General features: G+C 43.1%; 1 protein-coding gene across 7 annotated transcripts in view; it reads left to right on the top strand.

Moving 5' to 3' along the window:
* The window catches only part of SLC12A1 (solute carrier family 12 member 1), a 103597-nt gene extending 96775 nt beyond the window's left edge, over nucleotides 1-6822 (top strand). For 4 of the 7 annotated variants that reach the window (XM_033190204.1, XM_033190209.1, XM_033190203.1 and 1 more), the window contains 2 exons: nucleotides 4364-4431; nucleotides 5514-6822. In XM_033190204.1, the coding sequence (XP_033046095.1) occupies nucleotides 4364-4431; nucleotides 5514-5649 (204 nt within the window). In that variant the 3' untranslated portion in view covers nucleotides 5650-6822. The remainder of the gene's footprint in view (nucleotides 1-4363; nucleotides 4432-5513) is intronic. The other 3 variants (XM_033190207.1, XM_033190205.1, XM_033190206.1) reach the window with 2 other exon arrangements.
* Nucleotides 6823-23383: the final 16561 nt, after the last annotated feature.

Genomic DNA, 23383 nt, shown 5'->3' with positions numbered 1-23383 from the left:
TTTAAAGAATGCTGCAGGATGGTATATTGGTGTTAAGCGGGGTAAGGGTGATTAGGTTTTAATGAGATGGTAAGGGGTATATGGTTGGTTGCTACGGAGGGAGTAGAGGCGTCCTATACTTGTGGTTTAAGGTGGGGAGAGGCAAGGGGAGGATGTGAAGGAGGCTTTGAACTGGGGGAAAAGGTGGCAGTGAGGTGTGGCTGTAGCCTAGGAATAGTCAGGGAAGCACATAATTTAGTTAAAATGTCTTGGCCTAATAAGGGAACTGGGCAGGTGGGGATAACTAAAAAGGAGTGCATAAAAGAACGTTGTCCAAGTTGGCACCAGAGTTGGGGAGTTTTAAGAGGTTTAGAAGTCTGGCCATCAATACCCACAACAGTTATGGAGACAAGGGAAACAGGCCCTTGAAAAGAAGGTAATGTGGAGTGCCTCCGTATGGATTAAGAAGGGGACGGACTTACCCTCCACTGTGAGAGTTACCCAAGGCTCGGTGTCTGTGATGGTCCAGGGGGCTTACGAGGTGATGGGGCAGCGTCAGTCTTCAGCTGCTAAGCTGAGGACATTGAGGAGGAGTCAGCCAAGGAACGTGGGGTTTGGGCTCCAGGGGCTTTAGGAGCGGCGGCAATGTGAGTTGGACAGTCCGACCTCCAGTGGGGGCCCAAATAGACAGGGGCTGCGGGCATTCCTTGGCCCAACGGCCAGGCTTTTGGCATTTGAAGCAAGGCCCATGAGGATGTTTTGAAGGAGCCCCTGGGAGCTGTGACTTGGATGTTCTGAAGTTCTTGTATGCTGGAGACGTGGTTGTGGGTTGTCTTACAGCGGAGGCAAGTAGCTGTAACTCAGAAATGCGTTGCTGTCTGGCTACCTCGTCTCTATTACTGTACACCTTGAAGGTGAGGTTAATTCCTGTTGTGGGGTTTGAGGGCCAGATTCCAATTTTTGAAGCTTTTTTCTAATGTCAGGAGCTGACTGGGTGATAAAATGCATACTAAGAATAAGGCGGACTTCTGGCCCCTCTGGGTCTAGGGCAGTAAAGCATCTAAGGGTTGCTGCTAAGAGGGCCATGAACTGGGCTGGGGTTTCGTCTTTACCTTGGGTAGTTTCTTTAAGTTTGTCATAATTAACAGCTTTGTAAGCTGCCTTTTTAAGCCCTTCAACTAGGCAGGAAATCATGGAATCTCGCCTAGCTATACCTGGGGAATCTGCCTGATAGTTCCACTGGGGATCCTCTCGGGGAACTGTTCTAATGCCTTCCTGGAGGTCTGGCTCGTGAAGCCGGCGGTTATCAGCGTGAGATTGGGCTAGAGAAAAAACTCTTTCCCGTTCATCTGGGGAGAGGGTAGAAGTCAGGATGACATTTAAGTTACTCCAGGTTAAATTGTAGGCCAGAGTTAGATATTGGAATTCCTGTATATATTTAGTGGGGTCTGATGAGAAAGAGCCCAAACGCTGACTGATCTGAGAGAGGTCTGATAGAGAAAAAGGTATATGCACCCTGACTATGCCTTCAGCTCAAGCCACCTCTCTAAGAGGAAATTGTTGGGCAGGTGGGGAAGAGCCAGTCGCGGAACTAAACTGTAAGCCAGACCGGGTGTGAGGAGGGGAGGTGATAGAAGGATTATAGGGTGGAGGAATGGAGGCTGAGGAAGAATTGGAACTTAGCTCGGCCTGGCGACGAGCAGCCTGGGGAGGAGGGAAGAGGTCAGATGGGTCTGTAGAAAAGGAAGACTGAAAAGACTCAGCGACGCTTGGGGTTGGGACTGCGGAGACAGGCAGGAGGGAAAGAAGGAGGATTTGGGAAGAATCGCATTGGGAACAGAGACTAGGGAAGGAACGAAGTGTGAAAACTGCCTGGATGTAAGGCACCTCAGACAATTTGCCCATTTTTTGACAAAAATTATTTAGGTCTTGTAGGATGGAGAAATCGAAAGTGCCGTTTTTCTGGCCATTTAGAACCATTGTCAAGTTTGTACTGGGGCCAAGCAGTGTTGCAGAAGAAAATAAGATGCTTAGATTTTAGGTCAGGCGAGAGTTGAAGAGGTTTTAAGTTCTTAAGAACACAGGCTAAGGGAGAAAAAGGAGGAATGGAGGGTGGAAGGTTACCCATAGTGAAAGAGGCAAGTCTAAAGAGGCCTAGCGACATGGAGAAGAGGGTGGGGAGCAGCTAAAGCAGGCGTCCCCGCAATTGACTTGCCACCAAGGGAATGTGGGTGAATGATCAAGGCAGGCATCCCCATGGAGATGAGACACCAATGGAACGTGGGTGAATAATCAGAGAGGCGTCCCCGCAATGATTAAGCACCAAGAGAAGGCTGCCTTCCTGAGTCCGTGACCAGCGCCGGAGTTTTGGGTCCACGGATAAAATGTGTCTCCTTTGTCTCTATCAGAAAATGAAAGGAATTGAAATTAAGAGAAGGGAGAGATTGAAGGGTGGCGCCAAGATTGAAAGGAGAAAGAGGTTGAGGAATAGTGAGAGAGGTTGGAGAAGAGAGTAAAAAGAGGCCGCTTACCCGATGCAAAATCGGTGAGATGTTCCTTGGGCTGGTTGGTCTGAGGACCTGAGGTCGTAGGCGGATCTTTCTCACAGAGCAAAGAGCAGGAGGACAGGGAATTGATCTCTCAAGGGAGGTCCCCCGATCCCAGTCACGGCACCAAATTTCATGCACGTCCGTGTGAAGAGACCATCAAACGGGCTTTGTGTGAGCAACAAGGCTGTTTATTTCACCTGGGTTCAGATAATGCCATCAGTTAAGGCAGGAACAGGCTATTTTCACTTCTTTTGTGATGGAATGTCATCAGTTAAGGCAGGAACCGGCCATCTGGGTGTGTCCGTGCAGGTCACAGGGGATATGATGGCTTAGCTTTGGATCAGAGGCCTGACAGTGATAATGAGAATAATGCGAAGGGCAGGGGGTCAATAACTAGGTAGAAGAATTGACACCTGAATTGGACAGAAATGAAAAGGGACCACAAGAACTTCTAAACTACAAAATCTTGAGTGTTTTCACAGGAGCACTCAAGCACTGCTAATCTCATTGTACTTTGAGTATAATTGCAGGCATTTACAAATGTTAGAAAGAAATCTTACGGCCGGGTGCAGTGGCTCACACCTGTAATCCCAGCATTTTGGGAGGCTAAGGCGGGAGGATTGCTTGAGCTCAGGAGTTCAAGGCCAGCTTGGTTAACAGAGCGAAACCCCGCCTCTACAAAAAAAAATATAAAATTTAGCCTGGTGAGGTAGCATGTGTGTAGTCCCAGCTACTTGGGAGGCTAAGGCAGGAGGATCACTTGAGCCCAGGGAGCAGAGGTGAGCCGAGATCGTGCCACTGTACTCTAGTCTAGATGATAGGAGTGAAACTCTGTCTAAATAAAAAAAAAAGAGAGAGAAATCTTAGGATGAATGGGTTAATCAATTTAAAAGCTCATAACTCTTCAGGTAGGATTTTATTTTACTGGAACCTGTGGGATTTTGGACAGTGAAGGAAAATAAGGGCCACCCTGAGACCCTGAACCCTGGGGCCCACGAGCCTCAGAGAGCCTCGCTTGGACTGACTGTCTACCATGCCCTACATCAACTACATTAGGAGCTGAACTTGGAAAAATTCAAGCAAGAAACACTAAAAGCCTTTTAGATTTAGTGAAAAAAAGAGATTGAACTAGAATCATCATAAAGTCTGTGTGTCATAAGCTGCCCAGTTCTGACCACGTTTTGTCATATAATTGAGCAAATCATGCATCTGAGCCTTGGTTTCTGAACCAGTGAAACACAATAATAAATATTACTCTCATCACTGCAAAGTGGTTATTTTTCCAAGTGAGTCTTTTGGTGGCTTTTTAATTGAAGCCAGCCCCCTCTGCTTACAGAATATTCAGACAGCTTAAAGAAAGGCAGACTAGAATACAATCTGTATTCTTAGAGTATCAAATTGGCATCAAGATTCGATCGGTTTTTTTAAACAGAAAACCTATTGCCTCAAACTGGCCATTCCACTGTGCATGGGCATGGGCACATGCCACTATGCCCATGCAGGTTCATGAGGCTCCTTGTAGTGTAGGAAGAGGCCAGGGTAGGAGAAAACACCTTCTTTTTAGTATTATCTATGTTGTTTGCTTCCCCTCTCCCTAGAATTTAATAAGCCACTATAGCAAAATGAAAATCTTTGTACTGCATCTTATTCTTTGTATTTCTAAAATTTCTCATGAGGTTTTAAAACACCGTTAAGTTTCTAAGCCTGAAAAAGTAATTGTAATTTTTACACATTTTTTAAGATGAGATTTTCTGCTTGTTCATGATTTAAGAAAATAAATTCTCATTCATAATTCTGGTAGAACTGTACTCAGCAAATCTGAATGTTGCCCACAGAGTTACCGCCAAGTTCGACTGAATGAACTCTTACAAGAGCGCTCCAGAGCTGCTAATCTCATTGTCCTGTAAGTATCATCGCAGGCATTGAAGAACATTAGAAATAAATCTTAGGGTTAATGGGTTAATCCATTTAAAAGCTTATGACTCTTCAGGTGGGAATTTTGTTTTGTTTGTGTGTGTGGTTTTTTTTTTGGAACACGTGGGATTCTTTCTTAGACAGTGAAGGAAGATAAGTGCTACCCTGAGACCTTGACCCCTCAGGCCCATAAGCATCAGAGCCTCACTTGGACTTCCTGTCCGCCATGCCTTATGAAGAGGTGTGTGCCCATCTAGTAAGACCACGCTCCAGGAACCTGAGACCCCAGATTTCTCTGCCTAACAGCCACAAGTCAGCCACCACAGCTCACAGGCCCCTTCCCTGGGTGGGTGTCCCTGAGCCACTGTGCCCATGGCAGGTTCATGAGGCTCCCTGTAGTGTAGGAAGAGGCCGGGGTAGGAGAAAAGGCAGAGGCATTTCCATTTTCACTCTTCACACTCTAGCCTTACAAATGTTAGGGTCGCGTCTACTGAAAATGTATGTTTGTTTACTTAAAGATTGGTATTTAAACAAGAAAATCTCCAAGGACTTCACATTTATACCTCACGAATTGACTCCTATGTATAAAGATAAATGTATCTTCACATAGTGTAGACTGGAAAAGTATCCATCAAAGACATTGTATAATGGTCTCCTGGATTGGGTGGCAGGATTCCAACAGATGGTTTTGGAGGTTTTTCCCAAATATGATATTTAAATTATTGGAAAAAATCATTTACACCAAAAAGGGGGGCAGGTATTGGCTGATCAAATTCCCTATTTAAAGAAAAGTGAAAATGTACATTTTTGTTTTGTCTTTACAATACCTAAGCCTGTTTTTCTTATTTATAGATAGTATTACCTGAAAAATACATCAGTTTGCTATCTACAGTAAAAATAATTTCGGTGCTTTAATCTTGGGGTGGGGTAAAAGTTAAGGCTGCCAGTTATTAAATAGTTAAGTTATTTATTTAAATTAAAAGTTAAGGCTGCCAGTTATTAAATATTAGTGCTGTTACTACCTATAGTAATTTTCACTTTCATTTCTAAATTTTTCTTTCATGTCATTAGGAGTCTTCCAGTGGCAAGAAAGGGATCCATATCGGATTTGTTGTATATGGCTTGGTTGGAAATCCTCACAAAGAACCTCCCACCTGTCTTACTAGTTAGAGGAAATCACAAAAATGTCTTGACATTTTACTCTTAAAACATGAAAGATTAGAATACATTTTACCTTAATGTATATGCATAATTAAGAAACATGTTCCAGTACTTTATGTTGTAAATCTGATCTGTGGATATGCAAACCTCTGGAGATGATCCTACCAGATTCTACATACACTGCATAATTTTTATCCGTTAATGTGAGCTTTTTTTTCTCTTCTCAGCTTAAGGGGTTGTCAAAGCCAACGCTATCCCTAGAAAAACATTTTTGTCACTGGTGTTGATAAAAACGAAAATCAAGGAAATTCATGTTGGCTTATGCTCATGAAAACCACCAATGTGATCGCAAACTTCTCCAGACAAACGTAATCTTTTGTTTCCAGAGTGTTTGCTCCTCAGCCCTGGTATAGGTCTCAGCCCCACAGCAGGATCTCAATAAATGCTTATTGACAGGCTGGCATAGTAACCACAGGTGGTTATCAAAGGAAAAGACCAATAGGCTGGAGAACATAATTATGCTTGGCCCCCTCATATGCTTATACCTACAAAGCAGATTTAAAAATCAATAACTCAAAACTTTAAGAAGTACTTGAGTCTACGAAAGGTTCAAAGCAGTTACCTAAAATTTAATGTAACAGATTATATACTTAAAGTGATCTGAGCAATCATTGATAACATATGGCTTAAATTTGCTGCTGCCTGAAAAGCATATTAACTAGATTAGAAGACACCATATACTCCAATAAAATGAAATATATTCTATTCTCAACGTATAAACTTTAATTGTACTCCCTATCAAATATTTTGAAATTTCCATTACAGCATTACTTTGCATTTTTTTCTAATTAAATGGTTAGTACAGATGAAATCTTTATAGATGAGTACTTGAAAACTAAGTGCCACCAATATTCAAACCCTTATTAAGAAATATATCCTGAATCATATATTTAGTTACTTTCTATAGTGATTGTATGGATTTAAAAGAATAATTAAAATGTGAAGTTGAAAAACTTGTAAAATTTGGAATATACAGATACTGATTTTTTTTCATTTTTGTTAGTACACCTATAATACTTAATCATATTGACAAACCAATGAAAATATTGTTTTTCTGATGAATGGCTTGATTTTGCTCCTTGACATGTTTTGACTGTTCATTCTACCTGAAAATATATATGGGAAAATAGGAACCTGAAATAAAAGCACTCAAATTCGATTGCTTTGGTCTAGGTCATGTTTTTACTTTCAGTCACTAAAATTGTGGTGCAATGGCATATCAGATGTGAGCCTGAAGATTTCAATCAGTGGCCTCATCTACAGTTGTTTAAAGCTAGGATTCAAGATCAGGACTTCCTAACCCAGCCTCTCTGTTCAGAAGGATGGCCAGAGATAAAGGAGACCATCAGCAAAGCTTAGGCAGCTGGCTATCCTTATTCCAAATCCAGGGCCACTGCGCTTAACTCTGCCCTCGATAAAACCCTCTCTCTTGAGCACTGAAATCCAAATGCCTAAACTCAGCTTCATGTGGGCCTGACAGTTCTCTGAAATACTTGAGGGTCTCTGGGAAAGGTGAGAAGTAATACAACTTCTTTAGCAGGATGTTCTGGCTCTTGTTTCTTTCTGGGCTGCTGCAAGTTGGGTCCCCTGGGAAACAGACTCTGAGACAAAGTTTAGCATGATTCCCTGGGGATTAACACCTGAGGGAAGGAGGGGAAGAAACAGGAAGCACAGAGGTAAGCAGTGAGCTGCAATGCAGGCCCAACGACACCTCTGCTGACCCTACAGAGAGTTGTCTCAAGCAGGGCAGAGAGGGCCAGGCTTTTGTACTCAGCTTTTATCAGTTATTGCATGGGGGCTGCCTGGGAAGGAGTGTGACCTCTGGGGCAGGGGGTGGGCGTGGGGCAGCTCTGTGCAGCAGAGGCAAACCCCCAAGGGCCTGGCAGGGAAAGTCTGTGTGCTCACAGCACTCCTAACTGTTAGGGCAACAAGATCTTCATTAAACAAAGTCTGGGTAGGACCAAAGGGCCATACAAAGTAGTAGAAACTGAGTTACTGAATTTCCTGAGGGCTAGTAGCAAGAAGATGGCTGAGTATAGCCCTTGGATTCCAGGTTAAGGGGTGGGTGGCTCTAAGGTACTAGAGATCTTGAGGTCAAGAGCAACTGTATTGGGAATAAGTTCAGAGAGCAGAAAGTCAAAAGGATAGGGGCCACGGTCACATAGCCACAGATTGTCTGGCCCTTGGTGCCCTACTATTGTCCTTTGCTTCACCCAACTCTATTGATCCAGCCACCCATCATCTCCATGTCTGCACTCAGGTTTCGGAGCAAGAAGGAGAACGTTCCACAATCATGTGCATTGGTGTCCAACTGTCTCTGTCTCCTCACTTTGTGCATGTTTGTCATCAGCGTCCCCACCCTTTCCTCACCATGACTTCAACATCACTTTTTCAGTTGCTGTCTCTGCTTCCATCCCCACAAACATAGACATATTCATAGACATAAAATTTTTTTCATAGATAGTGCTATACTGGGAGCATTGTCCTATGAGTTTTTCACTTAACATTCCATTTTAGAAATATTTAAGTTGAAGCTTTATTTATTATAATTAAATTATATTATAATTATTTAATTATAATAAATAGAGGCAAAGACTGGCTGTCTCACCCAGGATGGAGTGTAGTGGTGCAATTTATAGCTCGCCATAACCTCAAACTCCTGGGTTCAAACAATTCTCCCACCGCAACTTCCTGAGTAGCTAGGACTACATTCATGTACCACCATACCTGGCCAACCTTTTAAAAATTTTTTGTAGCGACAGTATCTCACTATGTTGCCCAAGCTGCTCTTGAACTCCAGGCCTCGAGCAATCCTCCTGCCTTGGCCTCCCAAAGTGCTTGGATTACAAGTGTGAGCCACCATACCAGGCTTTCAATGGAAACTTTAAAAAGAGAGTATAAATTCTTGGGGACCACCATAGCCCTGGTAAATTAGAATCTCTGGGGTGGGACTGAGGGTCCTGCATGTTCTGATGATCTGCAAGATTCTGGAACTACTGCTCTGAGGGCAGTCCCCCCCATTTCCATGGTTTGATTTCTACTACATGTTGGTGTCTCCTAAACTTACATTTTTAACTCAGATCTCTTCTAAGTCTCAGATCCATATATTTAAACACTAATTGTTTTGATCTCTCTCTCTAGGTGCCCTGCAGATACTCTAAATGCAGATTGACCAGACTTTTGTAAAAAACACACACATAAACTAGAGGAATGGCCTCTAATTCTCTCTCTCTCTCTTTTTTTTTTTTTTTTTTTGACATGGAGTCTCCCTCTGTCACCCAGGCTGGAGTGCCGTGGCACATTCTCAGGTCCCTGAAACCTCCACCTCTTAGGTTCAAGCAATTCTCATCGCCTCAGCCTCCAGAGTAGCTGTGATTAGAGGCATCCACCACCACAGCCGGCTAATTTTTGTATTTTTAGTAGAGAGAGGATTTTGCCATGCTGGCCAGGCTGGTCTCGAACTCCTGACCTCAGGTGATCTGTTCGCCTTGGCCTCCCAAAGCGCTGGGATTACAAGTGTGAGCCACTGTGCCCGGCCTATCTAATTCTCTTTCTCGATGCATATCAGGTCTCCCCTGAAATAGCAGAGATCACGCCACTGCACTCCAGCCTGGGCGACAGAGTGAAACTTTGTCTCAAAAAATATAAAATAAAATTTTTTAAAAAACAGAAGAAAATCTGCATTATAGCAGAAAACTAGGCCGGGCGCGGTGGCTCAAGCCTGTAATCCCAGCACTTTGGGAGGCCGAGATGGGCGGATCACAAGGTCAGGAGATCGAGATCATCCTGGCTAACACGGTGAAACCCCGTCTCTACTAAAAAAAATACAAAAAACTAGCCGGGCGAGGTGGCAGGAGCCTGTAGTCCTAGCTACTCGGGAGGCTGAGGCAGGAGAATGGCGTGAACCCAGGAGGCGGAACTTGCAGTGAGCTGAGATCCGGCCACTGCACTCCAGCCTGGGCAACACAGCAAGACTCCGTCTCAAAAAAAAATAAAAAATAAACAAATAAAAATAAAAAATAAAACTCTAGTATGGTAAATTGTTAATTACAATAAACATTATCTATTTGTAGTAAAATATAAACTACTAAAATTAACTCAAAAGGAAATAGAATGCCTGATAAAATCTAATACTTGAGGATAAAACACGAAGATTGTCAAAGATTTAGCTCAAAAAAGGTTTCAACCCAAAGGATTTTTTCTAGGCAACTTCTTTTAAACTTTCAAAGAAAATATAATTACCATTCTGTTTAAGCTATTGCTGAACAGAACAAGATAAAACATTGTCTTTTCCTTTCTCAGTTGTTTTGCAAAACTGGCATAAACTTGATACCAAAATATGGCAGACCACAAATATAGGATACTACAAATCAATACGTAGGAAAATCCAAAACAGAATACTAGCAACTCAATTTTACCAACATATTCAAACAATATTCCACTATAATCAGGAATATGGTATTATAGGAATACAGATGTATCTTATTGCTAGGAAATCAGTTAATTTAATTAATCCAATTTAGTGAACATTAGTTACCACTTACTTATTCATATTTTTTTGAATACTTATTTGTAAGTACATAGTGTACCTCTAGAAGAATGCACAAGAAACCAGTTAGGGTTGACTTTGGAGAAGAAAACTGAATGGAGGACAAGTAAGATATTTCATTTTTACTTTATACAATAATAACTATTCAAAACTAATATTTAAAAAATTAAATCCATAAATAAGCTACTTGTCTACCAGACTGTATTTAATTATTAACTCATGTTTGATCTGACATATATTGTGAAGGTCATATATAATAAATTTCTAACACTCAAACATATAAGACATTATACCATCATTATTGTGTTGTGCTTATATGTAAAATAAGTAAGCAACTAAAATATCACTGTAAAAAAGAAAAAGTTGACCCCATCACATACCAAGTGATAAACTTAGGTTTTTGCTTTTTTTTAAACATGAGATCTTTTAAAATATATATATGCCTCTTGCCGGGCGCGGTGGCTCAAGCCTGTAATCCCAGCACTTTGGGAGGCCGAGACGGGCGGATCACGAGGTCAGGAGATCGAGACCATCCTGGCTAACACGGTGAAACCCTGTCTCTACTAAAAATACAAAAAACTAGCCGGGCGAGGTGGCGGGCGCCTGTAGTCCCAGCTACTTGGGAGGCTGAGGCAGGAGAATGGCGTAAAACCTGGGAGGCGGAGCTTGCAGTGAGCTGAAATCCGGCCACTGCATTCCAGTCCAGGCAAAAGAGCAAGACTCCGTCTCAAAAAAAAAAAAAAAAAAAAAAAAAATATATATATATATATATATATGCCTCTTTCTTGGGTGGAGAAAGTGATAGAGAAATATTGCATCAGATTTACTACTATACCCCTGTAGACGTTATTTAGGTCAGTAAGTTCATATTCCATATTTTACTTTCTGAAACTCAGGAATAGACAAGTATAATCTTGTGCTGTGTTTTGTTTTGTTTTGTCTGGAGACAGAGGCTCTGTTGCCCAGGCTGGAGTGCAGTGGTGTCATCATAGCTCACTGTAGCCTCTGAACTCCTGGGCTCAAGTAATCCTTCCACCTCAGCCTCCCAGGTGGCTGGGACTACAGGTGCACGCCACCATTGTTAGCTATTTTTTTTTATTTTTCCTTTTTGTATAGATGGGGTCTCACTTTTTTGCCCAGGCAGGTCACAAACTCCTGGATTCAAGCAATCCTCCCACCTCAGCCTCCCCAAATGCTGGGATTACAGGCAGCAGCCACCATACTCAACCAAGTATAATCTTAATAGTTTACTGGGCCAAATAAAACTTTAATAAAGTTTTATTAAAATAATAAAAATAAAAAAAATTTAAAATAAATAAAAAATAAAATAAAATAAAAATAAAAAATTAATAGTTATTAATAATCTTAATATTTACTGGGCCAAATAAAACTCAGAATTGATATTATCCATAGTAGGATAGGGCAATTATTATAATGTGACTGAAATTGTATGAATATATGTATTACAAATATAGTATGTTCTTTCATCGTTTTAAACACAGAACCCAAGTGGGATGTGTATTAATTTTCTACTGCTGCATAATAAATTATCACAAACTTCATGGTTTAAAACAGTACCCATTTATTATTTCACAGTTTCCATGGGTCTAGAGTACAGGCATATCTTTTATTTTATTTTACTTTATTTTATCTTATCTTATTTATTTTTTTGTAGAGACAAGGGCTCGCCATGTTGCCCAGGCTGGTCTAGAACTCCTGGCCTCAAACGATCTTCCTGCCTCAGCCTCTGACAGTGCTGGGATTACAGGTGTGAGCCACTATGGCTGGCCAGACATACCTTAATTGGGCTCTCTGCTCAGGATCTTACTATACTGAAATCAAGGTTTTAGCTAGGGCTACCGTCTCCTCTGAGGTTCAGGATCCTCTTCCAAGCTCAAGTGGTTGGCAGCTGTATTAATTTTCTTGCTGCTCTAGAACTCATGGCAGCTTGCGTCTTTAAGGCCACCAGGGAGAAATCCTTAAACTCCAGACCCTCTGTTAAAGGGCTTACCTGATTAAGTCAGGCCTACTTTGGTCAATCTCCATTATGATTGAACTTAAAGGCTGGGCATGGTGGCTCACACCTGTAATACTAGCACTTTGGGAGGCAGAGGCTGGTGGATAACCTGAGGTCAGGAGTTTGAGACCAGCCTGGCCAACATGGTGAAACCCCATCTCTACTAAAAATATAAAAATTAGCTGGGCGTGGTGGCTCACGCCTGTAATCCTAGCTACTTGGGTGGCTGAGGCAAGAGAATTGCTTGAACCCAGGAGGCAGAGGTTGCAGTGAGCCAAGATTGTGCTACTGCACTCCAGCCTGCCCAATGGCAGCAAGACTCCATTTCAAAAAAAAAAAAAAATGATTGATCTTAAAGTCAACAGATTAAGGATTTTAATTATATCTGCAAAAATTTTCATCTCTTTCTTATAAAGTAAGCTAATAATTGGAGAGGTACCCCATCATACTCACAGGTCCCTCCCAGACTCAAGAGGAGGAGATTACACAGGTCATCTTAGAATCCTGCCTGCCACATTGCTATCTCACATTTCTAGAGATCATATCTATCAGCTACTAAGAGCCAAGCTGGGAGTCAGATAAGTTAAAAATGGTCCATGAAGTGTACCCCAAAAAAGTTCCACTCTCTGTGCCTGCACAACAGATCATACTCATTTGGAGGGATATCTAGACCCATAAAAATAAATTAAACCTGGAAAAGACCTCAGATATCCTCAAGTACTAAAATAGTGTTTCCATACAGAACATTTGCACACAATTCTAGTTACATTGTTTTCCAGTCAACAAAATGTTAAATGAGCCGTAAGTGACACCAGGGATAATGCAGCAAATCATCAAAAACTTTTAACAAAGGAAATATAAGGCTCAAAAGTGCAGTAATCTGAGGTCAAAAATGTGAGAGGCACAGATTCTACATACCTCAGTAGAGCTTGAGGACATCATTACTTTGTAAGAGGACAGACTTTGGCAGAAAAGCTCAATTTTGTTCCATGTATCCTGGTTAAGAAAGCAAGGATACCTGCATTGAAATTCACCCTCAGAAAAATTCTCGTCCACATGGCTGGCATCAAAAGATGGCTAAGCTTCAGTTATCTGGAAAATTCATTTACATATACTGACTCTTTCTGCAGTTAAGCAGAGTATATGGAGCCCTAGTGTAAGATTTAAACAGTATATTTTCAGGTTAAGTAATTTAAGATGAGGAATGCAGAAAGGAGAACTTCTTAGAGGTTGAGGCCAAGAACCAGGTCATGAATGTCATTACTTCAGAGAAGGTGAGAAGCAATGACATGTGGGACAAGAAGACTAATTTCCTCCTCAGCCTGGAAGATATATTGCAGCAGAGGGTAGTTTGGGGCAAAACTCAGCAGCTGATTTTTGAGAGAAAGGCCTGAGTAACTGCCAAGCTGTGAGACTTGGCTGCAGACCCTGGGGGCTCAAGCCCAACCCTCTGTTGTCATGCAAGGCGCTGTTCTCACACAGCATGGCTTTCCCAGACTTCCAGACCTGGATCATCTGCTCTTTTGGACGCCCAAGAGATGAAGAAAAAGAGACTGACTTCTCTGTTATTATGTACTTGCACTTTCTGATGTTCCTATTGTACTTCTGCCCAACAAAAGGTGGTAAAATTATTCTCAGGGAAAGTGAGAAGTTCAGAAGAGTAAGAAATAACAGGTATTAAAAGATGTTAGGCCGAGCACAGTGGCTCACATCTGTCATCCCAGCACTCTGGGAAGCCGAGGCAGGAGGATAGCTTGAGCTCAGGAGTTCAAGAACAGGCTGGGCAACACAGTGAAACCCTGTCTCTACAAAAAAACATTAGTCGGGTGTGGTAGTGTATGCCTGTAGTCCCAGCTACTCGGGAGGCTGAGGTGGGAAGGATCACTTGAGCTCCAGAGGTGGAGGTTGCAGTAAGTTGTAATTGTGCCACTGCGCTCCAGCCTGGGTGACAGAGCAAGACTCTGTCTCAAAAAACAAAAACAAACACGCAAAAAAAAATGTTAAACAACTCCAACTGCTAACACAACATGCACATTGGAAACAGGTCATCATACTATGATTTCCTAATGCTCAAAAGTACATTTACAAAATGAATTGTACTAAAAAGAAAGTATTATTTGTGCACTTTTGACTTAATACGTCCAAAAGTGAGCTCTTACTCTTCCTTCCCAAAGGTGCTCTTTAACACTCTTCCCTCATCTCCATACATGACAATGCTATCCTTGCCATGAATCTTGGAGTCATCTTTGACTCTCACACACACATCTGATTTATCAGCAAATCCTACTGGCTTTAGAATATATCCAGAATCTACTCACTTGTCACCATCTCCACTTCTACCTCTCTGTCTCATGTTGTCACTGGACCTTTTCTCACCTGGTCTTTCCACATCAGGCCTTACTCCTTCTCTGCCACATTTCAACATCTTCTCAAGGGTCTTTCCACATCAGGCCTTACTCCTCCTCTGCCTCATAGCAACTCAAGTAATCCTGCTAAGTAAACTACAGATTGTCATTCCTGTTACCAAAATCTAATGGCTTTCCATTTCAGTACAAGGAAAAGCCACTGTCCTTACAAGAGCTTACAAGGCCCTACCCCTGCACCCCATCCACTTATTTCTGTGACTTCAACTCCTACAACTGTATGCCCTCCTCTGTCACTGTTCAGACAACGTTGGCCTTCTTACAGGTGAGTTTGCACCCTGGGACCTTAGTGCTTGCTGTGTCCTCTGCCTGGAATGCCCTTCCCCAAGATATCACTTCCTTCAGGTTAGGTAAAACAACCCCAGCCCCCAGCCCCACACTCAGCAAATAGCATGTTCTCACTGAGGCCTTCCCTGGCTTCCCTCTCTGAAATCACAAGTCTAAATCCCATACCTTCCGCCCTGCTTTACTTTTCTCCTTAACTCTCGGCACTGTTCATTTGAATCACATCTTCTATCTGTTGTCAGACTTATTTTGTCCGTTCTGTTCCCTGCTATATCCTCCAAGTCTAGACCAGTGCCTGGCACATATAACACATTCAACAGATCTTTGTTGGAAGGATAAATTAATACAGGGCACTGAGGGGACATGGCAAGTATGAAACTCCCTTGGGGTCTGGTCTCTGACTCACTATGAAGCACTGAATTCTGCCCTGCTCAGGGCCTCCCACACCAACTATGCCCCCACACCAGCACACACTCTGTACCCTCTAGGGCTCTGAATATGCTCATCCTGCTGCCTGGCATTTCTGACTGTCTCTCTTTTTTTTTTTTTTTTTTTTTGAGATGAAGTCTCGCTCTGTTACCCAGACTTCCTGGAGTGCAATGTGCAGTGATGTATCTCAACTCACTGCAACTTCCACCTTTCAGGTTCAAGCAATTCTCGTGCATCAGCCTTCCAAGTAGCTGGGATTACAGGCATGCACCACCATGCCCAGCTAATTATTGTATTTTTAGCAGAGATGGAGTTTCACCATGTTGGCCAGGCTGGTCTCAAACTCCTAATCTCAAGTTATCTGCCCGCCTCGGCCTCCCAAAGTGCTGAGATTACAGGCATGAGCCACCATACCCAGCCCCTCTCTCTTTTCTTTTTCTGAGACAGAGTCTTGCCCTGTGGCCCAGTCTGGAGTGCAGTGGTGTGATCTCGGCTCACTGCAACCTCCCACTCTCATTCAAACAATTCCCCTGCCTCAGCCTCCAGAGTAGCTGGGATTACAGGCACCCACCACCATGCCCAGCTAATTTTTGTATTTTTAGTAGAAACGGGGTTTCACCATGTTGGTCAGGATGGTCACGATCTCCTGACCTTGTGATCGACCCACCTTGGCCTCCCAAACTGCTGGGATTATAGGTGTGACCTACCACACCCAGCCTCTCTTTTTTCAATCACTGTTATTTTTATCCTTATTTAGTTCACTACTATACTTACTGAACAGTTTCTCTTGAGTTTATTGGCCATCTGGTGTCAGTTCTTTTGTCAATTGATCCAACAAAAATGTGTCAGGCTGTGAAGACACAAAGATACATGTTCTAAGCTCTTAAGATATTGGCATCCACATTCCCTGCCCTGAAAAAGTTAAAGGTTTAGACGAGAAAACAAGCTACACATAATAATTACAAATTGTGAAAAATACTGTGAAGGAAATGAAGAGAAAGTATTGAGATGGGATAACTCTGCTGACCTTGACTCCCTTTGTGGGCTGAAGCTGGGGTGGCTCCTTTCACTCAGTCCACTGTCAGCCGCTCCTCACAAGAGCGAGTCTGCGAGCAAGCGAGTGCAGCAACCGAAGATGAATGCTGGAACTGGCCCATTACTCCTCTCTGGCAGGAGCAGGCTCTGTGCAGGCCCTGTAGCAGCATCCAAGCCCCTGACCTCTCCGCACCTGGGCATCCAGGAAGAATCAGGCCACAAGAACGGATGGAAGGGTGGTTGGTGTATGCGGAGGGTTTTACTAGGCCATATAAGTGGCTGTCAGCCGGATAAGGAATTGGAAAGGGGATGGGTGTGGGAAGAAGGTGATCTTTCCCTGAAGCCACACTGTCTGAAGTTAGCCACATCTATCCGTAGTCTCGATGCTCAGCAGCTTGTATCCTCACTACGCCACTGCTTACGTTGCTCTGCCAGGTGAAGTCTTTTTATGTTAACAGGATAGGGGCGTGGCAGGCCAAAAAAAGCAACATTTGGGCCGAAAAACAGGGTCAGCTGTTTTCACTTAGGGCTGTAGTTCCAGGCTTAAGTGGGGGGGGGGGGGGGTTAGCCAGGAGCCCAGCTGTTCTGTATCAGTATGACAGAAAATAATGGAAATAGTAGTACTTTATTAGGGTACTCAGTGAGGGTGTCTTTGAAAAACACATAAGGATAAGAAGGTGCTGATAATGTACAACTTTACCTGGGCCCTGGGCTCGTGGAACAGCACAATCATTAAGAAGTCTCCCCAACTTTCTGTGTTCTAGAAATAACTAACTGAAATGAACCGCCATTCCCTATATGACTTATACAAGACACTGCCAACTCTTTCTCATGATTCCTACAAGACTGTGGATGATTCCTTTGCTTACCTGTAACAAGGTCACCCCAGACTTTTCCCCTTTAAACTGAGCCTGCAGATAAGGTCAGACAGACACCTTCTAACTTTATTCTTTGTCTTGTGGATGATTAGCTGAGATTAGGTTTGTCCTCATAAAACTAGCTAGACACAGAAATAAACAATCCCAACTTCAAATTTACTCCCTAAGACTTGTCTACTCTTCCCTATAAAAATCTAAGACAAGGCCAGGCGTGGGGGCTCACACCTGTAATCCCAGCACTTTGGGAGGCCAAGGTGGGCAGATCACTTGAGGTTAGGAGTTTGAGACCATCCTGGCCAACATGGTGAAACCCAGCCTCTACTAAAAATACAAAAAAAATTAGCTGGGTATGGTGGCGGGTGCCTATAATCCTAGCTACTCAGGAGGCTGAGGCAGAAGAATTGTTTGAACCCAGGAGGAGGAGGTTACGGTGAGCTGAGATCACTCCACTGCACTCCAGCCTGGGCAACAGAGCAAGACTCTGTCTCAAACAAACAAACAGACAAAAAAAATCTAAAACAAAACTATCCTGCTAGATACACTGTAGTAGGCTGAATAATGGCCCCTAAAGATATCCAGGTCCTCATCCTTGAAATCTGTGAATTTTACCTTATATGGAAAAAGGGCTTTTGCAAATGTCATTAAGGATCTTGAGATGAGGCAATCATCCTGGATTATCTGGCTAGGTCCTAAATATAAGCACAAGTATATTTTTAAATTTTAATTTAATTATATTTTATTTTAAATTCTGGGATACATGTGCAGGATGTGCAGGTTTGTTACATAGGTAAACATGTGCCATGGTGGTTTGCTGCACCTATCAACCCGTCACCTAGGTATTAAGCACCACATGCATAAGCACAAGTATCTTTGTAAGGGGGAAGCTGAGGGACATTTGACTATAAGCAGAAAATCATGTGATGGAAGCAGAGAGAAGCAGGGTCAGACAGAAGATGCTACACTGCCGGTTTTGAAGATAAAGGGGCCATGAGCCAAGGAATGCAGCTCTAGACATGGGAAAAAGCAAGAAAACAGATTCTCTCCTGGAGAATCTGCATCTCTCCAGAAGCAATATGGTACCAGAGACACCTTAATTTTAGGCATGGAAGACTCATTTTGGAATTCTAGCTTCCAGAACTGTACGAGAATCAATTTCTATTGTTTTAAGTCACTAATTTTGTGGTAATTTTTTATAGCAGTAATAGAAAATAAATACATACTCTAATCTTCAAATCTGGGGTGCTTTCCCTATTGCAATAGCCAAAATAAAATCAATTTCCTTACTTGTTCAGTTTTTGTCTTTGATGGTGCTACCCATATGAAGAATAGAGAGTAGAACAGGCCAGGCAGAATGAACACTATGGGCAAAAGCCCCCAGGCAAGAGAGGACTTGAGATGTTCTGGAACCTAGGAGATGAGTGTGACTCAAGAGAAAGTTGAACAATAACAATCTGATCGTGCAGGGCCTTGGACCATGACAGGGAATTGGGGATTTATTATATGTGTGATGGGAAACCTTCAGAAGATTTTAAGCCATAAAGGGTGAAAGCACGGAGGTTAGTTAACAGTCCCGGTAGCCGGGCGCGGTAGCTCACACCTGTAATCCCAGCACTTTGGGAGGCCGAGGCGGGCGGATCATGAGGACACGAGGACAGGAGATCGAGACCATTCTGGACAACATGGTGAAACCCTGTCTCTACTAAAAATACAAAAATTAGCCTAGTGTGGTGGCGGGCGCCTGTAGTCCCAGCTACTCGGGAGGCTGAGGCAAGAGAATGGCTTGAACCTGGGAAGCTGAGGTTGCAGTAAGCCAAGATTGTACCACTGCATTCCAGCCTGGCGACAGAATGAGACTTCCATCTCAAAAAAAAAAAAAAAAAAAAAAAAAAGCCACAGTCCTGGTAAGAGATGATGGTGGCCTCAGAATGCAAAAAGAATTTAGATTTGTTTAGATACAGATTAGTAGGGCTGGGTGAACCAGATTCTGTCTTTGTGTGGGTCACAGTAGGAAACAGAGAACACAGTTAAATTAGGATAACTTGAGGAGGGTTTATTAAAGGGACTATTTATAAAGATGTGGGCAAGAGATGAAAACCCAAAACCACAAGGGAGAGTCCAATACCTACAAGCTGGGAATAATGCAATGCTCTTCCCTTCGCCAGGTCCGAAGAGAAAGGGAGAGAACATCATTTCTAGAGCTTGGAAGACAGGGCAACTTGACAAGAGCAGTGGTGTTCAGTAGAGGTATAGCACCCACCTGACCTTACCCTCCCTTCTCCCTCTGGTCTCCTGCTAGGGCTCTCCATTGTCCTAACCCAAATGGAAGCCAGAAGACAAAGGAGCTTGTTGGTGACGCCCATATAGGTCAGCCGCCTGGACAGAGAACAAAGTGTAAAGGGACAGAGAGTGGGCATGGAGGGAACAAAGAAAGGTATGTCAGGGATAGTCCAATCACTACAATTTACTAAAAGAAAATGCAGAAACTTGGCCGGGCGCGGTGGCTCAAGCCTGTAATCCCAGCACTTTGGGAAGCCGAGACGGGCGGATCACAAGGTCAGGAGATCGAGACCATCCTGGCTAACACCGTGAAACCCCGTCTCTACTAAAGAATACAAAAAACTAGCCGGGCGACGAGGCGGGCGCCTGTAGTCCCAGCTACTTGGGAGGCGGAGGCAGGAGAATGGCGTAAACCTGGGAGGCGGAGCTTGCAGTGAGCCGAGATCCGGCCACCGCACTCCAGCCTGGGTGACAGAGCCAGACTCCGTCTCAAAAAAAAAAAAAAAGAAAATGCAGAAACTTGAATTTTCTACATGATTTCCTTAATACTCAGTTTCACCTAGCCTATACCTATAGGCACAAAAACAATGAACTCTGACCTTCCTGACATTTTTTTTTTTTTTTTTTTGAGACAGAGTCTTGCTCAGTCGCCCAGGCTGGAGTGCAGTGGCGCGATCTCGGCTCACTGCAAGCTCCGCCTCCCGGGCTCACGCCATTCTCCTGCCTCAGCCTCCCGAGTAGCTGGGACTACAGGCGCCCACCACCACGCCCGGCTAATTTTTTGTATTTTCAGTAGAGACGGGGTTTCACCGTGTTAGCCAGGATGGTCTCGATCTCCTGACCTCGTGATCCACCCGCCTCGGCCTCCCAAAGTGCTGGGATTACAGGCGTGAGCCACCACGACATTTTTTTTTTTTGAACATTTACAATTGCTCTTTTGTCCCAAAGGCAATCGGGAAAGAAAGTAATTAAAACACTTATGAAGATTAATAAAGTTCAGTGGAAAAATTATTGTGGTAAAACTCTAAAATTTGAGAAAACATTGCTATCAGAGAACTGGATAATACCCACTTTAGACTACAGAGATTTGAGTTTGTGCAGTCTAGTAAGTAAAGGTTGTTTCACCAGGGCAGAATACTGAATCACAATCACCCGAAACCACAAGCGGAATTCATATATCTCCCTGCATACATACCCATATTTTGCCATTGCTTAAGTTACCTTTTTGTTGTTGTTGTTATTACTCTGGAAGATAATTCAATTCATATTGCACATTTCCTTGCAGAAAATTTGAATCTTATGAATATAAAAATCATGGACTTTGCCCAATTTTATTTTAATCAGTTTTTCAGTTTCCTAATTCAGGATTAGCTTCCCAGTATATATGCAGACGTTTAGTAGCAAGTGCAACATTAAAATATGGAGAATTTCAGCAGCAATTTGAGTTATAGTAATTACTGGGTTTGTTTACACAGAATAGATGAAAAGCATAACCTTTTTATTTTTTTTTAATCTGGAAAAATCATGTGTTACCAGCAGAAAAAAATTATACAATAGTTGTTTAATGTCATGGAGGAAATCAGGTGCAACCAATGAGACCGAGAAATAAAGAGATCAAAATTGTGTAACGCAGTGTTTTAACTAGGCATCCTTTCTCCTGGAGTTACCCGCAATAGCAGAGAAAGGCTCTCATAGGCACATTCTGCTCAGAATGATTGCCACAACCTTCACCCCCACCCACATCACCTACCCAGTGGACACCAGGATCTCCACTTTCCAATTCCAGTGCAATCCCAAAGTCATCTGCCACTGCGCTTCAGCAATCATTCATCATATCTTGTTCCCTGACCGCATTTGCTCCATCCAGGAAATCAGACTGATTGGGATGGAGTTTGTAAAGGGGAAGGAGAGAAGAGGGAGGAAAATGCCCTCTCTGTCACCCTAGCAACTGGGAGTCAACAAGAGAGGCACTAGCGTTCTTGGGGAAGGTAGAAAAATAAGTCCATCCCCGGGGACACTCAGAAACAGATCAGGCCTGCTTTTGAAAGGCTTATTGATACCAGATCTGAAAGCTCTCCCAAGACACTCAGATTACTGCTTTCATGACTACAGGGCTGTTTCTCTAAAGGCAGCAAGCAGGCATAGAGACCTTCACGAGTCTTACAATGATTAAAAAGGGGTAAAATTACCGAAATCACCAATAATTCATCTCAATATCTTCTTCCACCTATTCTACCCTATTTGCATATCAAATTGACTTACTGAGCCATCAATTCAGCTAAAAGGGAAGTCCTATTGATTGCTTAAAATATGTTTTAAGTCTTGTGGTAGACAGAAAAATGGCCTTCAAGGATGTCCACACCCAGATCCCCAGAACTATGAATATTATTACCTTACATGGCAAAGGTGACTGTGCAGATGTGATTAAGGTCACCAACCTTGAGATAGGGAGATTATCCTGGATAATCTGGGTGGGCCCACTCTAATCACATGAGTCCTTAAAGAGAAGAAACTTTCTCAGCTGTGGACATAGAACCAGACAGGTGGCAGTGGCAGCATGAGAAGAATGCAACCTGCTGTGTTGGCGAGGAAGATGGAAGAAGGAGGTCACAAAGCATGGAATGCAAGCAGCCCAGCAGCTGGGAAAGGCAAGAAAATGGATTCTCCCTCAGAGCCTCTAGAAGGGAGGGCGGCCTTGCCAACACCTTGATTTTAGTCCAGTGATACCCATGTCAGACTTCTGACCTAAAGAACTGCAAGGTAAGAAGTTCATATTGTTTAAGCCATCAAGGCCGTGGTAATGTGTTACAGCAGCAATAGAAAATTTGGACTGTGTAGTCTTCATCACCTCAAGCTTGGATTAGCACAATAGAAAATTTTCAGTCTCCCCAGCCTCCAGCCTCTTAGTCTCCAGGTCATCTTGGAAAATCTCATTCCACTAAACTCTTGTCATATATTACTCTACTCATTCTACTCCCCTGTTCAAGAGCCTACAAATGGCAATATTTCAAACTAAGCACCTCTGAACATCAGAAGATCCACTGTGGTGTCCTCTTTGGGCCTGCCAAGAGGGGAAGACGGGAGGCTCACCATGCACCTATTTTTATAGCAAAAGCTCTGCTCTGTTTTACACTGTGTACTTCAGAATAAAATTAGCCTGAAAGAAATGGTTCCATTGCTTTACAAGTATTTCACCTATAGCATTAAATATAAACTTCTTGGCTCAATTTTTAAGGCCTGCACAATTTCACCTTATTCTATTCCTCTAGTCTATGAACTCCTTTAGTCCCCAAAAGTAATCTTTCACATCAAGCAGGACAATTTACTCACAATACCTACAAATAGTTATGTTCCTATTGATACCTACACCCTGAAGAGTGCAAATACTGAAGCTTAAAATCATTCAGTTTCTCTCACCTCGGAGAAAGCCTTTCTATTCACCTCCAGGCCTTTTTTTTTTTTTTTTTTGAGACAGAGTCCCCCTCTGTCGCCCAGGCTGGAGTGCAGTGGCACGATCTTGGCTCACTCACTGCAAGCTCCGCCTCCCGGGTTCACGCCATTCTCCTGCCTCAGCCTCCCCAGCAGCTGGAACTACAAGTGCATGCTGCCACGCCTGGCTAATTTTTTGTATTTTTAATAGAGACAGGGTTTCACCATGTTAGCCAGGATGGTCTCGATCTCCTGACCTCGTGATCCACCTGCCTCGGCCTCCCAAACTGCTGGGATTACAGGCGTGAGCTACTGTGCCCAGCCACCTCCAGGCCTTTTTACACCCAGAAGTCAACCCAACTTCCTTATTCCCTCCCTGCCAAGTAAAGTCTACCTCT

This window comes from Trachypithecus francoisi, unplaced genomic scaffold (genome assembly GCF_009764315.1).
Source record: "Trachypithecus francoisi isolate TF-2019V2 unplaced genomic scaffold, Tfra_2.0 Lachesis_group3, whole genome shotgun sequence".
Classification (NCBI taxonomy): domain Eukaryota; kingdom Metazoa; phylum Chordata; class Mammalia; order Primates; family Cercopithecidae; genus Trachypithecus; species Trachypithecus francoisi.
Note: the sequence above shows the minus strand (reverse complement) of the source record. Positions and strands in the feature narration are given on the sequence as shown.